Source organism: Nyctibius grandis, chromosome 1 (assembly GCF_013368605.1).
Source record: "Nyctibius grandis isolate bNycGra1 chromosome 1, bNycGra1.pri, whole genome shotgun sequence".
In the NCBI taxonomy this organism is placed as follows: Eukaryota; Metazoa; Chordata; class Aves; order Nyctibiiformes; family Nyctibiidae; genus Nyctibius; species Nyctibius grandis.
Genome location: NC_090658.1, coordinates 93,982,045 through 93,998,600, shown reverse-complemented (window position 1 = coordinate 93,998,600; position 16,556 = coordinate 93,982,045). Strand labels below are relative to the sequence as shown.

General features: G+C 40.1%; 1 protein-coding gene across 2 annotated transcripts in view; it reads left to right on the top strand.

Moving 5' to 3' along the window:
- BCKDHB (branched chain keto acid dehydrogenase E1 subunit beta) overlaps window positions 1-16,556 on the top strand; it is a 150,586-nt gene that overhangs the window by 25,966 nt on the left and 108,064 nt on the right. For both annotated transcript variants that reach the window (XM_068410121.1, XM_068410113.1), the window contains exons 4-6: window positions 313-446; window positions 1,094-1,249; window positions 11,980-12,088. In XM_068410121.1, coding sequence (XP_068266222.1) covers window positions 313-446; window positions 1,094-1,249; window positions 11,980-12,088 — 399 coding nt within the window. The remainder of the gene's footprint in view (window positions 1-312; window positions 447-1,093; window positions 1,250-11,979; window positions 12,089-16,556) is intronic.

Sequence of the window (16,556 nt, the reverse complement as noted above, 5' to 3'; positions counted from 1 at the left end):
CTGTATATACATCAGAACAAATTATTTTCCTTGAAGTGTTAAGAACATTGTAAGTTACAGAAACTGTTCTTATCTTTCATTTTGTTTCTTCTTGTCTTCCTCTGAGCTGTTACAAATTAAAGTGAATGTATCTTTACCTGTAATGGATGTTTATTGTTCATACACGTAAAAAAGCCCATCTAAAGAGCTGTATGCTTAATTGCAGGTAACGTGTTTATACCTTGAATATTTGTGGGGCTATGTTTTCCACTTAGAGCTGATGTGTTAAAGGAATTGTGGTTTTCTGTTCTTTTTTTTTTTTTTTTTTAATAGGTAAAGATAGAGTTTTCAACACCCCTTTGTGTGAACAAGGAATTGTTGGCTTTGGTATTGGAGTTGCTGTTGCAGGTGCTACAGCCATTGCAGAAATTCAGTTTGCAGATTACATTTTTCCAGCATTTGATCAGGTTAGTACTAATAAATTTGAGAGAAGTAAAAAGAAATCTTATGACTGTTTAAATGATTCTTCTGTTAGCATTAATACTTGGTTGGAGTATGTAATTTTTGCAAATATATCCACAGCTGTATTACTAATATTTATTCATGCTTTCAGTAAACAGGAGGGTACAAAGGCCAGTTTGAAGGCTCATTAAATAATGGAAATTAAAGATGTGATTTGAAACAAATGTCTCTTTGTTTGTTTTTATTTTTGGTTTTGTGGCTTTGTTGGCTTTGGCAGCCTTAAATTCCTCAGCTGTGTCTTCCCAACACCATCTCTCACTTCTCTACGCTGCCGCAGCCGACCGTGTGTCCACAGTACAAACTACAGATTTGAACTGGGCTCATTGACAGTATGGGAATGGGGAAACAACTGGATTATATGGCTACTCCTGAGGCCTAGGCATGTAACTTGAACACACTAAATTATTGCTTCATTTGCCTTGGAAAATGTCTGCCTTTCCACTGACTTACAGGACTCCTTTGCTTCCAATTTGCTCCCCTGAATCCCGCGCAGGGTGCAGATGGTGTAGTTACATCTCATTTATTGCAGAGGCTTAATGATGCATAACAAAGGTATTGAACTGAATGTTACTTTTGATATAAATCTTCCCAGATTGTTAATGAAGCAGCAAAGTATCGTTACCGCTCTGGAGATCTGTTTAATTGTGGAAACCTCACCATCAGAGCCCCCTGGGGCTGTGTGGGTCATGGTGCACTGTATCATTCTCAAAGTCCAGAAGCTTTTTTTGCTCACTGTCCAGGAATAAAGGTACAGTAATTCTTATTTTACGAAGATTAATTTTGTTTGTTTGTTTCTTTTTTGTTTGTTTGTTTTTTTTTTTTTAATGGACCTGACTAACAATGAGTCTGGGTGCAGGCAGGGGAAGAAGAATGAAAGTCAGTCCACACCAAAATATCTGAATATGTTAATTAAAAACTCTCTTAGCTGTTTTCAAGTTATAAAACTTAAACTGTGTTAAGTGTTTGAGAATTTATAGCTGTTACTGAAGCAGTCTTTAGTAGACGTAGCATTTTGTGTTTGTGTGCTCTTTGCACTAAAAGCATACATTTCACATCTGTTCTGTGTCCAGTATAGTACATAAACTAAAAACTAACACTAATAAATAGTAGTTTCCTTTTTTTCTTTCTGCATCTGTCTTCAGTGCATTATCGAATTCATTTATGTGAATGACAGTGACAGGCAATGGGCACAAACTGAAACACAAGAGGTTCTGTCTGGACATAAGGAAGCACTTGGCACAAGTTGCCCAGAGAGGTTGTAGAGTCTTCATCCTTGGAGGTATTCAGAAGTTGTCTGCACATGGCCCTGGGCAACTGGCTCTAGGTGGCTCTGCTTGAGCAGAGGCATTGGACCAGATGAACTCTGGAGGTCCCTGCCAACCTCAACTGTTCTGTGGTTCTCCGAATGGTAACTTTAGGCAAGCTTTCTGCGTGAGACAGTGGCATCCCTTGAAGCTGAGATTCCTAGCACTTAGATGGAGAACTTTCCTGGAGAAGAGGGAATGGTGGGATCTAGTTGTCTTAGATTAAGAAAGCACTGTTTGCCAACTCTTCATTTTTTTCTGAGTAAATTTTTGTCTATGGACTTGCACTTCTGGGTTAACTGGCATTCAGTCCATTGAGAAATGACTCATAGCTTGATTAATGTGGAAGACTTAAGCAAAACCAGTATTTGTATGCTGAAGACACATGTTCATTGTTTATCTGTTGTTTAAACTATTGTCTGTATATGATTTTAGTGTTCTAAAAGTTCAGATATTACTCATTTACAGGGAGGCCATAGCCATTTCTCCTACTTGTTTCTCTTCAATAAAAAAATCTTGTATTATTCACACTTTATTTCATGATATTTGAGAAACAGAATGCATTTTTGTCTTTGGATGTTCTTTATGATCTTTGAGGTGTTCCTGTCCTGAACTTGAAAATATTACCTGATATAGACAAAAGTCTCTCAAAATCTTGTTGGTCAATCTCAAGTCTTTATATACTGAACCAAGTGCTGAGATTTAGTGGTCCACTCTGGTGATTAAAGTCTTTCTAATTGATAGCAACCCAGTACTACTATGCTTAGTCTTCTGAATAAGTGAGTCAGAATTTTATTTAATCACTCCAGGTAATTTAATTTCTTTTGTCTCATCTCTGATCTTTCTTCTTGTTGGTTTTTCACTTTCTTTCAGTTTTCCTTGGGTAAAGTGCTGAAATAGGTAGCTACCACTAGCAGCTGTCCTCTCAGTTAAAGGTAATGGGCACATGAAATTCTGTGGAACTGATGGAACAATAGACTAGTTTTTGATGCAGAGAAGTATTTTAGACTCATCTTTTGAATTTTGTATCTTTGTGAAAACAATATTGTTCCTTTAGTATTTTTTGCAAAACTGTTCATTAATGCAGCTAATAATGTTTAACGCTTTATTTTCAAGATTGCAGGTCTTTTTTTGAGTGAACACAAACCCAGCCCTTAACGTATGAATCCAGAAATGCAGATAAGCTCATGGTTCAGATGCATTTGCAAAAGTCCCATATCTGTGCATATTTTCTCCAAATTACAGGAGGAAAGGCCATGTATTACAAGCTGAGTAGGGTAGGATTGATCTTTAGGGAGACTGGTTTTCAAAACTGCCACCTTCTTAAACTCTGCAGCAGGTTTCTGACTTAAGATTTTTGTTTTGTGTTTTTCCTAAGTGAAATGTGAGGTTTGGAATTCTGAAGCAAAAGGGCGTTCGTAGAACTTTGGCTGTTCAGGGGAAGGACTGTAATCATGAGTACTTAAGACAAGGCTTGTTGGGGTGTCACGGTTTAAAGCTGGGCCAGCTATTAACCCAGTGGCAGACACTCTCTGTTAACCCTCTCCCCCCCCACCCTAAGGGAAAAGGGAGAGAGACTTATGGGCTGGAAAGTTAAAACAGTTTTAATAAACTATAATAATAATAGAAATAATCAAATATATACAAATATATACAAAACCAAGATTGAGAGCTTAGAAATCCTCCTCAGGCAGAGTTGCTCCCCCCAGCACAAGCAGAGGGCAAAATGCAGTAGCTCCCCCCCAGCACAGGCAGAGGGGAAAATGCAGTAGCTCCCCCTGCCATCACACCTGCAGGCTTTTAACTGGAGAATTGGCAAAGCTGGTACCAATCAGTGGGAGACAGGAGGGCCCCTCCCTCCTGGGCCCCACCTCCAGGAGGCAGTGGGTTAGTGATAAATAGGAAAGTGAGAATGACATGTATGGGATGGAATACCTCGTTGGTCAATCTTGGGTCACCTGCCCTGTCTGCTCCTCCCTGCAGGTGCGACCCCCCTTTGGCTCTTCACTCATAAGCAGTGAGGAATTTAGCAGTGACCTTGGTTTCTCTAAGACTAATTGGCCTGGTTTGGGCCAAACCAGGACATTCCACCCCTTATTCCATACCATTCACGTCATACTCAGATCACCACTACCTTTTCATTTTCAAATATATATACACATATCACTAGTTTATGATTCATCTCTATACAAAAGTTCATTAAGTTCATTTGGTTCAGGATTGTGGGTTTCCATCTGGCTAGCAGTCTCTCAGCAGTCTCTCTGGCTAGCAGTCTCTCTTTTGTCATGGTTCGTGCCCACGGGTTGCAGGTTAAAGATGTCAGACTCGAGGAGGTTACTGGACACCACTTGATGAAGCTAGCTCCGGTCTCATCACCACTGTCTTAACCTGAAAGACACTTATGCAGTAACAACATACAGTTCAGACTTAAGTAGTCTCACCCAGAATCAGATCACCTTCAGGGACACATTGGATTTCACCATCTTGCAACATCACCCACCAAGTACATCCAGGTCCCTGAGCAAAAGCAATCCCATGAATGGGTTTACCTTTGCCCGTTGCAGGAAGAATCCAGACAGTTTTTCCCAATAGATTCCTTTCATGCACCACAGGGACTTTATCTCCTTCTACTGTATGTAGAAGGTCTGACTGAGCAGGGCCAGCTCGATTGGTAGATCCCCTGGTGTTAACTAACCAGGTAGCTTGTGCCAAATGCTTATCCCAGTTTTTAAAGGTTCCACCCCCCATTGCTTTCAGGGTAGTTTTTAACAGCCCATTATACCGTTCAATTTTCCCAGAGGCTGGTGCATGATAGGGGATGTGATATACCCATTCGATGCCATGCTCTTTGGCCCAGTTGTCTATGAGACTATTTTTGAAATGAGTCCCATTGTCCGACTCAATTCTCTCTGGTGTGCCATGTCACCACAAGATTTGCTTTTCAAGGCCCAGAATAGTGTTCCGGGCAGTGGCATGGGGCACAGCATATGTTTCCAACCATCTGGTGTCACCTCCACCATGGTAAGCACATAGCGTTTAGCCTGGCGCGTTTGAAGGAGTGTGATATAGTCAATTTGCCAGGCCTCCCCATATTTATATTTCAACCACCGCCCCCCATACCACAAAGGTTTTAACCGTTTGGCTTGCTTAATTGCGGCGCATGTTTCACAATCATGGATAACCTGTGCAATAGAGTCCATAGTTAAGTCCACCCCTCGGTTACGAGCCCATCTGTATGTTGCATCTCTCCCTTGATGACCTGAAGTGTCATGAGCCCACCGAGCTAAAAATAGTTCACCTTTATGTTCCCAGTCCAAATCTATTTGGAACACTTTAGCAGCTTGATCCGCTTGTTGGTTGTTTCGATGTTCCTCAGTTGCCCGACTTTTAGGTACGTGAACATCTACATGACGTACCTTCATGACTAGTTTCTCTAGCCGAGCAGCAATATCTTGCCACAGTTCAGCAGCCCAAATAGGTTTACCTTTGCGCTGCCAGTTGCTTCGCTTCCACTGCTTTAACCACCCCCACAAGGCATTTGCCACCATCCATGAGTCAGTATAAAGATACAGCCTTGGCCACTTTTCTCGTTCAGCAATGTCTAAAGCCAGCTGGATGGCTTTTACCTCTGCGAATTGACTTGATTCACCTTGTCCTTCTGTGGCTTCTGTGACTCGTCGTATGGGACTCCATACAGCAGCTTTCCACTTCCGATGCTTTCCTACAAGACGGCAGGATCCATCGGTGAACAGGGCATACTGCTTCTCATCCTCTGGTAGTTCATTATATGGTGGGGCTTCTTCAGCACGTGTCACCTCCTTTTCTGGTGGCATTCCCAAGTCTTTGCCTTCTGGCCAGTCCATGATCACTTCTAAGATTCCTGGGCGATTAGGGTTTCCTATTCGAGCCCTCTGTGTAATTAATGCAATCCATTTACTCCATGTAGCATCAGTTGCGTGATGAGTAGTAGGAACCTTACCCTTGAACATCCAGCCTAGTACTGGTAATCGAGGTGCCAGGAGAAGTTGTGCTTCAGTACCAGTTACCTCTGAAGCAGCTCTAACTCCTTCATATGCTGCCAGTATCTCTTTTTCAGTTGGGGTGTAATTGGCCTCGGAGCCCTTGTATCCTCGACTCCAAATCCTAGGGGTCGACCTCGAGTCTCCCCTGGTACTTTCTGCCAGAGGCTCCAGGTAGGACCATTGTCCCCAGCTGAGGTGTAGAGCACATTTTTAACATCTTGTCCTGTACGGACTGGTCCAAGGGCTACTGCATGTACAATTTCTTGTTTAATCTGTTCAAAAGCCTGTCGTTGTTCAGGGCCCCACTGAAAATCATTCTTCTTTCTAGTCACTTGATAAAGAGGACGTACAATCTGGCTGTAATCTGGAATATGCATTCTCCAGAAACCCACAACGCCTAAGAAGGCTTGTGTTTCCTTTTTGTTAGTTGGTGGGGACATAGCTGTTATTTTGTTGATCACCTCTATCGGGATCTGGCGACGCCCATCTTGCCATTTAATCCCTAAAAACTGGATCTCCCGGGCAGGTCCCTTGACCTTGCCTCTTTTTATGGCAAAACCAGCTTTCAGAAGAATTTGGATTATTTTCTCTGCTTTGTCAAAAACTTCTGCTGCTGTATCACCCCACACAATGATGTCATCAATGTATTGCAAATGTTCTGGAGCTCCACCCTTTTCTAGTGCAGTCTGGATCAGTCCATGGCAAATAGTAGGACTGTGTTTCCACCCCTGGGGCAGTCGATTCCAGGTATACTGGATACCTCTCCAGGTAAAAGCAAACTGTGGCCTGCACTTTGGTGCCAAAGGAATAGAGAAAAATGCATTAGCAATGTCTATGGTGGCGTACCACTTGGCTGCCTTTGACTCCAGTTCGTATTGAAGTTCTAGCATGTCTGGCACAGCAGCACTCAGAGGTGGCGTAACTTCATTTAGGCCACGATAGTCCACAGTTAATCTCCATTCTCCATCAGACTTTCGCACTGGCCATATAGGACTATTAAAGGGTGAGCGAGTCTTGCCAATCACTCCTTGATTTTCTAATTGTCTAATCAGTTTATGAATGGGGATCAGGGAGTCTCGATTGGTGCGATATTGTCGTCGGTGCACTGTGGCAGTAGCAATTGGCACCTGTTGTTCTTCAACCTTCAGCAACCCCACAACAGAAGGATCCTCTGAGAGGCCAGGCAAGGTAGACAGCTGTTTAATGTCCTCAGTCCCTACAGCTGCTATACCAAAGGCCCATCTATACCCTTTTGGGTCCTTAAAATACCCTCTCTTGAGGTAGTCTATGCCAAGGATGCACGGAGCATCTGGGCCAGTCACAATGGGGTGGTTTTTCCCTTCATTTTTAGTTAGGCTCACTTCGGCCTCCAATACAGATAACACTTGAGATCCTCCTGTTACTCCTGAAATACTGACAGATTCTGCCCCTTTATGATCTGATGGCATTAGGGTGCACTGTGCACCAGTGTCTACCAAGGCTCGATACCTTTGTGGTTTTGATGTGCCAGGCCATCGAATCCACACAGTCCAATAAACTCGGTTGTCCCTCTCCTCCACCTGGCTGGAGGCAGGGCCCCCCTAATTAAGGAATGGATTCGTGCTGCTCACAGGGACTGGACCTTCATTTCTCCTATTCACACTTGGGAAAAAGTGATTTGAGACCCATCTACCCTGGCTGGGGTCCTGCTCACTGGTAACTGGAGCAGCCATCCTCCTAGGAAAATTGTCTCTGGTATTTCTGTTAGCTTGCAACTCACGTACTCGTGCCTGTAGGGTACTGGTAGGTTGTCCATGCCATCTGCTCATGTCCTCCCCATAACCACGCAGGGCAAACCACAGGATACCTCGTGATGTGTTCCGTTTCCTTTGAGCTGGTCCTGTAGGAGAGTGTTTCCTCCTAACAGCTGCAACGCGTGCCTGTGTAGGTAGAGAGTCAAGTTTATTCTCGATCCTGGACAGTTTGTCTGACGGTTGTTTAAATGAGTCCTTGTTTTCCTTAGTCAGTTTTTCCATAGCAGAGACACGGGCCTGCAGTGGGGAAGAAATACTATCTTCATACTGTTGCATACAGTTAGCCATTTCGCCCACAGTAGAACGTGCCATATCATCTTCTCCCCATACTAATATTGACAATGTATGGGTATATGTCAGTGGAGCATTCTTCACAGCCTTCCGGAACATGGATCGGTTGCATTCCACTTCATCAGGATCTACAGGATCTACAACTTCCCATGGGTGTCTATAAATGATCTCTTGCACAGCCAGTTCTCTAAGGTAGTTAATACCTTTTTCTATAGTGGTCCATTTGCTTAGGTGACTCATAACATCATCTTTATAGGGATACCTGCTCTTTACAGCTGACAAGAGTCGCCTCCAGAGACTGATAGTGTTTGACTTTCTTGCGAGCGCCTTAGCAATACCACCATCTCTGGACAGGGATCCCAACTGTCTGGCTTCTCTGCCATCTAATTGCATGCTGTCTGCCCCATTATCCCAGCATCGGAGCAACCAGGTAATAATAGGTTCACTGTCATAACGGCTGAAGTCTTTCCTTATATTTCTCAGGTCCTTCAGGGATAAGGAGTGGTAGGTTATCTCTACATCCGAGTCCTCCTCTTGTGATAGTTCTGCTTTAGAAGGACCTTTCTTCTGTGATGGGTCTGCTTTAAAAGGACGATCGAGGAAACCCCCATCTGTGTCAGGCCCTAACTCTGCCTGAGAAGGGCCCTCACCTGGGTCATATGATGGCTCTGTCTTAGAAGGCTCTGAGTCATCATCCTTTTCTTCATGAGCTGATTTCTTTTGGTATTTCTTCCTGGTTACAGGAGCAATTGGTACAGATTCGTTAGATGCTGGGGTCTGAGTAGATGCAGTGGCCATCTTGGGGGGTGTAGCAGCTGTGGTACAGGCTGCCAAGGTTTCAGTGGGTTTAGTGGCTGTAGCTGCAGTACACACTGTAGGATCTGAGGTGGCTGCATAACACCTACAACTGTCCCTGCACCGATATTTAATCTTATCCCACATCAGAAACACATTCAGGACAACCAAAAATAAAATCATGCCACCTAGACAGCACCATCCTAATTTCACAAAATCTAGTGGAATCAGCTTGGCAGAAAAGGAGAAGGTACTATTTCCCAAAGTAAAACTGGAAGTGTAATCATTAACAGAATCTGCTAAAGGACGCCTGGAGCGCGCAGATGAAGTTGCTGCTACTGATTCGCGATTAAAGCTGCCCATCATTGTGTCATAGAGATAAGACATCGGAATATTAACTGCCCAGTTTATCACAGCGTAAATCAGTATCAAACCCCATACCAAAACGATACATTTCGACCAGCGCCCACTGCTAAACTGCATGTAAACATTCATAAGAAGCAAGCAATAACACAGTGCCCACGGCAGGTAAGGCATCATTGCAATACTCAATTGTGAAAGAAACTCCATAAAAAGATGAGATAACACAGCATTCAAAAATGACATCACCATCTTCACTATCTGTTTTAGCTTTCCAACCCCTTGTAAATCTCAAAGGAAGAAATCTGATACTCTCTCAGCTGAGCTCTCTGTGTCTCCTCCCACCAGAGCCAGGATTCAACTTATCAGAGCAACCTGTTGGAGCTTCTCTCGAGCCCCACGTTGGGCACCAATAAATCTGTCATGGTTTAAAGCTGGGCTGGCTATTAACCTGGTGGCAGACACTCTCTGTTAACCCTCTCCCCCCCCCACCCTAAGGGAAAGGGAAAAGGGAGAGAGACTTATGGGTTGGAAAGTTAAAACAGTTTTAATAAACTATAATAATAAGAGAAATAATCAAATATATACAAATATATACAAAACCAAGATTAAGAGCTTAGAAATCCTCCTCAGGCAGAGTTGCTCCCCCCAGCACAGGCAGAGGGGAAAATGCAGTAGCTCCCCTGCCATCACACCTGCAGGCTTTTAACTGGAGAATTGGCAAAGCTGGTACCAATCAGTGGGAGACAGGAGGGCCCCTCCCTCCTGGGCCCCACCTCCAGGAGGCAGTGGGTTAGTGATAAATAGGAAAGTGAGAATGACATGTATGGGATGGAATACCTCGTTGGTCAATCTTGGGTCACCTGCCCTGTCTGCTCCTCCCTGCAGGTGCGACCCCCCTTTGGCTCTTCACTCATAAGCAGTGAGGAATTTAGCAGTGACCTTGGTTTCTCTAAGACTAATTGGCCTGGTTTGGGCCAAACCAGGACATGGGGTGATGAGGACATCGCTAGATGGTTGTATCTATTGTCTACTGTTGTGAGGATGTACGTCTTAATGGATCAGACTCTTCCAAAATTACTGTATTGACTCTCTCCATTCCATTGTAAGACTGCTCCAGAATATTTGCCATTAGGGCTAGAAGCTTTCTTTTAATTTCTAGCCTAAATTTGTTCCTGACTAATGTGTATATTTAACTTATCTGTCCTTCATCTTCCCTTTCATATACTAAGAGAACAATTGTTTTCCCTTTAGTCTTTATTTTGTTAAACTAAACAAATTAAACTGTCAAAGAGATTATATCAATTTCTGAAGCTCTTTTGGCACCTGTTTAATTCATTTTCTTTCGAAACAGTTCATATGAAGTATTCCATCTGAGTTTCTAGCAGTGGTTTTTGCAATAGCACTAACGCTTCCTTGGCTATATTATTATGCTTTTTTTAGGGCTGTACTGCATAGTGTCCTAGTCATCCTTTGAGCAAATAATAAATTCAGACCTGAATTTCTGCTGCTGAATTCTAAATTTAGAACAAAAATGTAATCCTTGAATGTGTGACTTTTCAGTATGTATTGTTCAGTTTGCTTTTGCTTTTGTCAGTCATGTCCTCAATGTGAACTAGGTCTTTTTGGTATCATCCTCTGTAGTGGTAGTGACTCTTAGCTTTTGAATAGTTTTCATTACCATGTTCTGGCTTAACATTGTAAATGAATAAGGTAAAGTCTGTTTAAAAATGATCCCTAAGGAGCTGCACTAGTAACGTCCATCAGCTGGGTGATTTCCCATGTGTCTGTTACCAAATGCTTCGGTGAAATACTAATAGACTGATTCTCCCTTGTTTAGAAAAATCACTTATCAGGTTAATTTGATGTGATAGCAGATTTAGGTTGTGTTTTGACTCTTTTCTATTACTTTTATGTAGTTAAATGTTCTTACTCTCAAAAAATACTTTGAAGCCTTTGAAACTCCTGGAGGCAGTAAGTTAATATGTCTGTAGTTACATGGATTTTTAGACAAGTTACTTTGAACAAGTGCTGCAACTAATGTTTTCAGTCAGAGTGGGCCACTTCTAACTTCACAGCTATAAAAATGGTTGGTGGTAGACTTCACGCTGCATGTGCCAGCTCTTTGAGATCTCTGGGATGTAAATTAGCTGATCCTTCTAATTTGAGGGAATTGAGCTCTTGGGTTCTATTTTCATTTAAACTGTGAGAATTTGGTTCATAGTCAACATACTCTTAGATCATCCAAAATTAACTCTTTTGTTGGCAAATCAAATATATTTTTTTCTTCCAAGTATTCAGATTACATTTGGAGGCCTTGCTTAGTTTTCTCTTTGTTTGATAATAGTTTCAGGTATTTTTTGGTATTTGTTCATTTCCAAGATGAAGAAATTTTAGACTTCTGCCATAAACAAAGAAAGCGAACTTTAAATACCTATTTCCTTTTTTTAGTCTTCAAAACTTACTGGACTAAGTATGAATATCTTCCAGGCCTGCTCTGATAAATCTTTACCCAAGCAACTGAGGATCACTCAGCTAAATTTTTTTGTCATACATCTACATTAATTTTACTAAACTAACATATAATATTTTTTTTTAAATCTGACTGACTTTCTTCTGGTCCTTCTACCTCCAAATGTTATTAAGATGTTAGTTCTACCTTATCGGAGGGGAGTCCATTAGTATTTAAATCATGGTGTAGAGGGAAACTACTCAAGCCTCATCAATAAACAAAATTCAAAATTTGGAGTGTGTGTTATTAATGTAGCACTGATGTTAATTTACTTTGTAAGAACTGCTCAATCTGTACATAAGTTTATTTAAAGCAAATAATTGCTTGGTTTTAATATTAATTGAGGACGCTTGTAGCAGAATAGCAATCTAAATAAACTATTTTAAAAAATATTTTTACAGATTGTTATTCCAAGGAGTCCTCTTCAGGCCAAAGGACTGCTGCTGTCATGTATAGAGGACAAAAATCCGTGCATATTCTTTGAACCTAAAATACTTTACAGAGCTGCAGGTAAATATTTATATGCTGTATTTTCCAATAAAGCAACAGTTTTGGTTTGTTTGTTGGGGTTTTTTTTGCACATATATATTGATAGTCACAGCTAAAACAATACTGTAGCAGAAGTCCTGACTTGTTTTGTCTCTAACTATGTTTGGGGATTGTGTTTTTAGAGGAATTGTGAAAACTGAATTAGAACTCCAAATTTGGCTGCAAAGATGAATGGGCATTTACAGGCTGATTCTTGCTTGGTTAACTTTGGAAGTGGAGTGCTTTGTGTACAGCCTTGGGCTGAAAAAAAAAAAGGAAGAAATAGAACTAAGAGGCATTATCCTTTATTAAATTGCAATATAAATTTGACAAAAGTTAAACTGCTTTCTTTTTGATAACACTAGGTACTAAAATAAAGTTTCCAGATCAGTTTTTAATTTTTCGAAAAGAGCTGATCATCACTATCACCATTTTCCCAAAGTTAAAATTTCTTTGATTCTTAATGTCTAAAAATCTTTAAAATCTGCGCCTTTAGATTTTAATCTTATGTGGAAGGAAGTGTGATTGCCATTACTTTTTTCATTTGTTTTAGTCATAGTGACCTTTCTGGTTCAAAGAAGTTTTAACAGCTATCGTTATGCGTAACATATGACAACAGAGTAATTTGAAGATGATAGTGCTTGAACTGGTTGTAAATATTTCTGACTGAGAACAGATAATGAATGAAAACAATTTTTGCATGTGGAGATAGGCAGAATGTTTGGGTGAGCAACTGATAAAATAGAACTCAAGCCATCACTTACCTTCAGCATTTCTATGTCATATAGCTTTATATACCAACTGTGCTTGAATCCATCAACCCAGTTTATAAGTTGACTCTGTGTGTGGACTGAAGATGAGTGAAGGACAAAATGTTTGTATTTTACTTCAGGCCTTTTAGCAGCACATTTCCATCAGTGCATCCATTTTGTTAGTAAATTTATTCTCTTCCTAGAGAAGAGAACTAAAGAATAACAAGGGAAAAATTTAGAAAGCAGACATCAAAGCTACGAAAAAATAGCAGAATAACTCAGGAACAAATAGGATATTTACTGCCAAAACTGCTTATTTGCTTCTATATTTTAAAAAAATACCCAGAATTCCCATTAGCAATGTGTTTTTAAAAGTGCAACTATTTTTAGTGTGGTGTGATGTGATGTGCCCAAAGGGTATTGCATTCCTTAAGTTCAGTGTGTTTTGAGAGCTTATGAAATTTAGCAATAAAGACTTCTGGCCCTTCATTTAGATGAAGTAGTTTGGAAAATTTGGAACTTGAGCCTTGAAGTCCTCTTAAACAAAGAAAAATTGGAAGTTAAAAATTCCTGTCTTTAAAACATCCCTTTCTTTCTTTTTTTTTTTCAGTATTTAGAAGTCACAAATACAGACTGTAAAGTTAATAAAATACTTGCTTTCATAGTGGAATGAATGGCTGCACATCAACATCACACAGCTCTTGAGAACAGAGGGAGGTTTTTGTGTTTGAGGAAATGACTTGTAAAGCAATTGCAACTGTCTTATGTTTTGAGTAGAGCAGATTTTTATAGTATCCCATATGAGTGTGTTAATTCTAGCAGGAGAAAGAAGATAGTACAGATTTAGAAATTTGCTTACACAGCAAGCTTGAACTACATATGTGTTTCTTGTCTCTTTCCATTAGTGTCTCAAAGTATTACAGGGTCTTCCCAAGACTGGGAAGATGCAGGCTTTCCAAAACAAGAAGATGAAATGGTATCAGATGTCCTCTGTTGCTTTGTTTGCCTCTATTTTTTTTTTTTTCTTTTTTGGGGATCAGGGTGAGGGAGTTATTGATTTCTAACAGAAACTTCCACTTTGACATTGATACATTTTTAGAGAAAGACAGGATATTAATAATATAACATATATATATACATGTAATAAAACCCCACCCAAGATTTGGGACCTCATTATTCCAGATAAAAAAATAATTTTCTTTATTTCCATGAGGATGGCTAAGGCATTGAATAATGAAATTATATTGCCCCTACCACAACATTTATTTGTTCTAGCTTCATGTGAATAGACATGTTTATTGCAGAGAAATTCATGACTGATGTTACAGTGGATGTGTAGGGACTTCATTGAAAAATTAAGGTGTCAAAGACTATAATGGGAATTAGTATTTTTCTATCTGTAAATTTAACGTAGGCATTTGAGCTTCATCATTCTCCTCTGATGGAATTTTCTTTCTCCCTATGAGGCCTCTAAATAGCTGTGTGTGATATTTCAGCTGAAAATAGGCTGTAGATGGGATAGTCTTTAAAACACAGGTTTTCTGTCCTTGTTCATGTGGGTTGAAGCTACTAATGCTTCGTTTAAAACAAACAAACCAACCCAAATAAAACCCCCCAAAAACCCCACGCTCACTGCACCGCAACCAAACAAAAACTGATGCCGTCTGCTTCTGCCCTCAAGTGTAGCTGTTACTGTTGAAATTAGCTATTGGATGCTAGTGATGGAAGATCACTCATTGTGCCTGACCAGGCTTGTTTCTGTCTTTGTCTCTGTTATGTTTGTCTTCAGGTGTGTGTATATTTTTGTTTATAGCTTCTCCTTTTTCTTTATCATCCCGTTTGACAAGGTCCTCCATCAGATAATCTTACTGAAAGAAACACTCCCAAATACCCTTATCAATAAGTGGGACTGAGCAGGTTTGGTTCTTGTTACTGCCTCCCTCATCGTTTGTTGTTCAGGTTTGTGTCCATGCATACTCTTCCTTATGGCTTCTCTCTCTTCCTATTATCCCCTTTTGCATTGAAAAGTTCCTTCTCCAGACACCCTTAAGGCGTTCTCTCCTTCCACATAACTGTACATCGTCATCAGAAGTTTTGGGTATGTTAATTTGCCTTGTATAAAATTAGAAAGGAGCAAAGAAATGTAAACCTTTCTGGGTAAAAGTCTAGAGTTAAATATACAGATACGCATATAGAGAGAAAATTATGTTCCTGGTTAATTTATGAGATTATAATGTAATTGAAAGTGCTGTGGTGATATCCCCCTAAATGTCAGAGATACTAAGAAAATATCTGAATTAAAAAGAAAAAGGAGGCTTTCATTTATAAAAAGTAGTTAACAGCCTGTGCAGTGTCAAGAGCACATAATGATTATGAATCAATGGAGAAGATGAGTCACCTTGACATTATCAGGTTTAGACATCTTGTGGAGAACCTATTCTGATGGTTTTGACCTTTTCAGTTTCATTTAATTGTACTATATATGACATTGGTGGTGTAGAAATAAATGCGACTTACATCAGTGGTTGTTATAGAGACAAGACAGGTAAGATGAGAAAACGTGTTTTCTTTCTGCTGCTCAGATTGCTCTTTTAGAAAAAGCGACAGATGGTGTAGCCTCTTAAAATTAACTTATGATGGCCCTTTTTCTCTGATAATTACAACTTTTTGTTAATTGCTTTATTTGAAATCTGTATTTGAAATATTTGATTTAAAATATTTCATTTATATCTCAGCAATAGATGAATGGACTGCTTTATATAAACATTGTTGACTTGATTTGGTTAATTATTATGAATATTTGAATAAATCCTGCCAAATCTGGACTTCCCTATAAATTTTTCACAAGCTGAATTTTGCATTTAAGGGTGTCAGGAATTCTAGATGAGCTCTTCCAGTGGGCATCTTGTTGCAGAATGGTTTAGCTATCATAAGAAATTAGCTAATTTATGTAATTGTATATTTAATTTCCCTAAGTGGATAAAACCTTTACACAGAGAAGGAGCTCTTTTTGTATCATGTACACCTTGCAGTTCTTCCTCTGGTGCATTCCACTGTCACTTCAAAACCTTTTCATTCATGTCAGTTGACTGAGTTTCCACTTGAAGGTCTGGTGGCATCTTTATAAGGTTCTTGTTCTCCAGGTTTCATGTAGATGACAATCCCATGAAAAAGAGTTATGCAATACCAATTAGTATAGTTGTGGGTTTCATTATCTTTCAGGATCTCTGCTTTCTTTTGCCTGAGGGTTTTACAATGGGCAAAATCCATAGAAGCCTGGTCTGCTTTACTGTCAACCAGTAACGTGCAGTGAACAAGGGCTGGATGTGCCTGTCCCCTCTTTCTTTCCCTGCCTTACATTCCTTTAGCCACTTGTTAATCAAAGAAATTGTTACAGGAAGACACTGATACTTTAATACATTAAAAATAACAGTTTGCAAAGAGATCTGATTTTTTGATAGGTTTAAAAGCACCTTGTGTTTAAAATTCAATTTTTTTCTTTTTTCCTTGATTGAATGGACATGCGTTCTTGAATTACGCTGGGAAAAAAGTTCCTGTTCTGTTTTTAGGAAGAATTATTTAGTTAATATGTATGCCTCCTCTGTGCCTATTCAGGTGAAGTATCTCAACAGAAGCATAGGCAAAAACTTTTTTACTGTGAGGGTGATCAAACACAGGAACAGGTTGCCCAGAGAGGT